The following is a 1,501-nucleotide window of genomic DNA, read 5'->3' on the forward strand; positions in this document are numbered from 1 at the left end:
CTTCTCTCTGCCCCTCGCTAGACTGTGCGTGTGTGTGTCTTTGCTGCGGTGACAAGAGTGGGGATGGCTGGCCGTGTGCTGTTGGTGTGTGCCCTCTGCGCGCTGTGCTGCGGCGGCGGTGTCGGTGCGTGGGGTGGCGGCTACTGCACGGAGAGTGACTGGAGGGACTTGAGGGCGGTCGCGAGGGACATGAGCGAGGCGGAGATTGAGGGGCAGTACTGCGGCCGCAAGCCGGAGTTTGTGCAGCGGCTGCGGGCGAGTCTGCAGGGAGAGACTGAGGAACGTCAGGATGGGAAGGCAAACACTGTCACCGATACCGACGAAAAAGCTCAACAAGAAACGCAAAATGAGCAGCGTAGTACGGGCGCACCTGGAGTATCACAAACTGATGGCGCACATTCAAAAAGGGGGGGAGACTCGGGGAGGGGACAGTCGTTGGAGTTGAAGCAAGTTTCACCACCAGGGAAGGACGGTGCAGGAAGCACTTCCCAGTCAGGCGGCAGCACAAGCCCAACCGAAGATGGAGCAACGCGTACGGACAAAACAGTCTCCCTCCCGGTGCCAGCATCACAACCAGCGACTCAGTCAGCTGAAGGACAAAAAAGGGATGTTGGCGAGCCTACAACGTCGGTGTCTTCTCCACCAACGAAGGAAAATATGAACGTGGGAGGAAGTGGTGAAAGGAAGGAAAAACCGAAGGGAATTGCGGCAGAACAACAACAAAAAGCAGCAGCTTCTCCACCGTCTCCGCCTGCAACACCAAACGCACCAACACCGCCGACCGGGCAGTCAGGGGAGGCCGAAGAGAAAACGACGTCGGCCGACGGTCAATCAAAGGCGAATGAGGGGAAAGGAGGAGAAGCGCGAGTTGAGGACGTCACACAAAACACTCAAACGACAGTTGTTGGGGGCCACGCGGGGGCAACTCAACAAAATTCCCCTGCGGTTGGTGGCGGTGCTGCCAGCGGTGAGGCTGAAAGGCGCGCGGTGGACGATGCAGCGAAAGGCGGTGTGGAGGGAACAACAGCAGCGCCAGCCACCATCAGCGTTGGCACTAATGCGGCGAAGCCGGTGCCCGGCGACAGTGACGGCGGCAGCGCGGCCTCGCACTGCACCTCCCCCGTTGCGCTTCTTCTGCTTCTTGCGTGTGCGGTGGCTGCTGCGATGGCGGCGGCGTGAGGGAGCGGTGCGCAGCTCGTCCTTCGCTTAAATATATATATTTCTCTCTCTTTGTGTGTGTCCTCCCGCACGGACTGTCGCCCTCGCCCCACCCCACGAGGCACACACGTAATGTGCTCATGCATGCACGCACACTCATGCAGCCCGTTGGTCCTCCTTTTTGTTTTAATTATTTTGCTGTTGAGGGGCCGCTGCCGTCCTGCTTGGCTGCATGGGTAGAGCACCGTAACTGCTTTAATCATTTCATTTGTTTTGGTTTTGATTGCTTTCGGTGGGCGGCCTTTCTTTCCCTGCTTCTTCCTGGATTGGGCTGTGCGGGAAG

At 58.8% G+C, this 1,501-nt stretch overlaps 1 protein-coding gene across 1 annotated transcript; it reads left to right on the top strand.

The window, feature by feature from the left end:
- Nucleotides 1-63: 63 nt before the first annotated feature.
- Nucleotides 64-1,179, top strand: TraAM80_09692 (uncharacterized protein; the record flags this gene model as incomplete). The annotated part of the gene is made up of 1 exon (XM_029386360.1): nucleotides 64-1,179. The coding sequence occupies one exon, from the start codon at nucleotides 64-66 to the stop codon at nucleotides 1,177-1,179; it is 1,116 nt and encodes a 371-aa protein (XP_029233772.1).
- Between the last annotated feature and the right edge of the window lie 322 nt (nucleotides 1,180-1,501).

The sequence above is a fragment of the Trypanosoma rangeli genome, assembly GCF_003719475.1.
Source record: "Trypanosoma rangeli strain AM80 chromosome Unknown Tra_15.4_contig_00652, whole genome shotgun sequence".
NCBI classification, from domain to species: Eukaryota; Euglenozoa; class Kinetoplastea; order Trypanosomatida; family Trypanosomatidae; genus Trypanosoma; species Trypanosoma rangeli.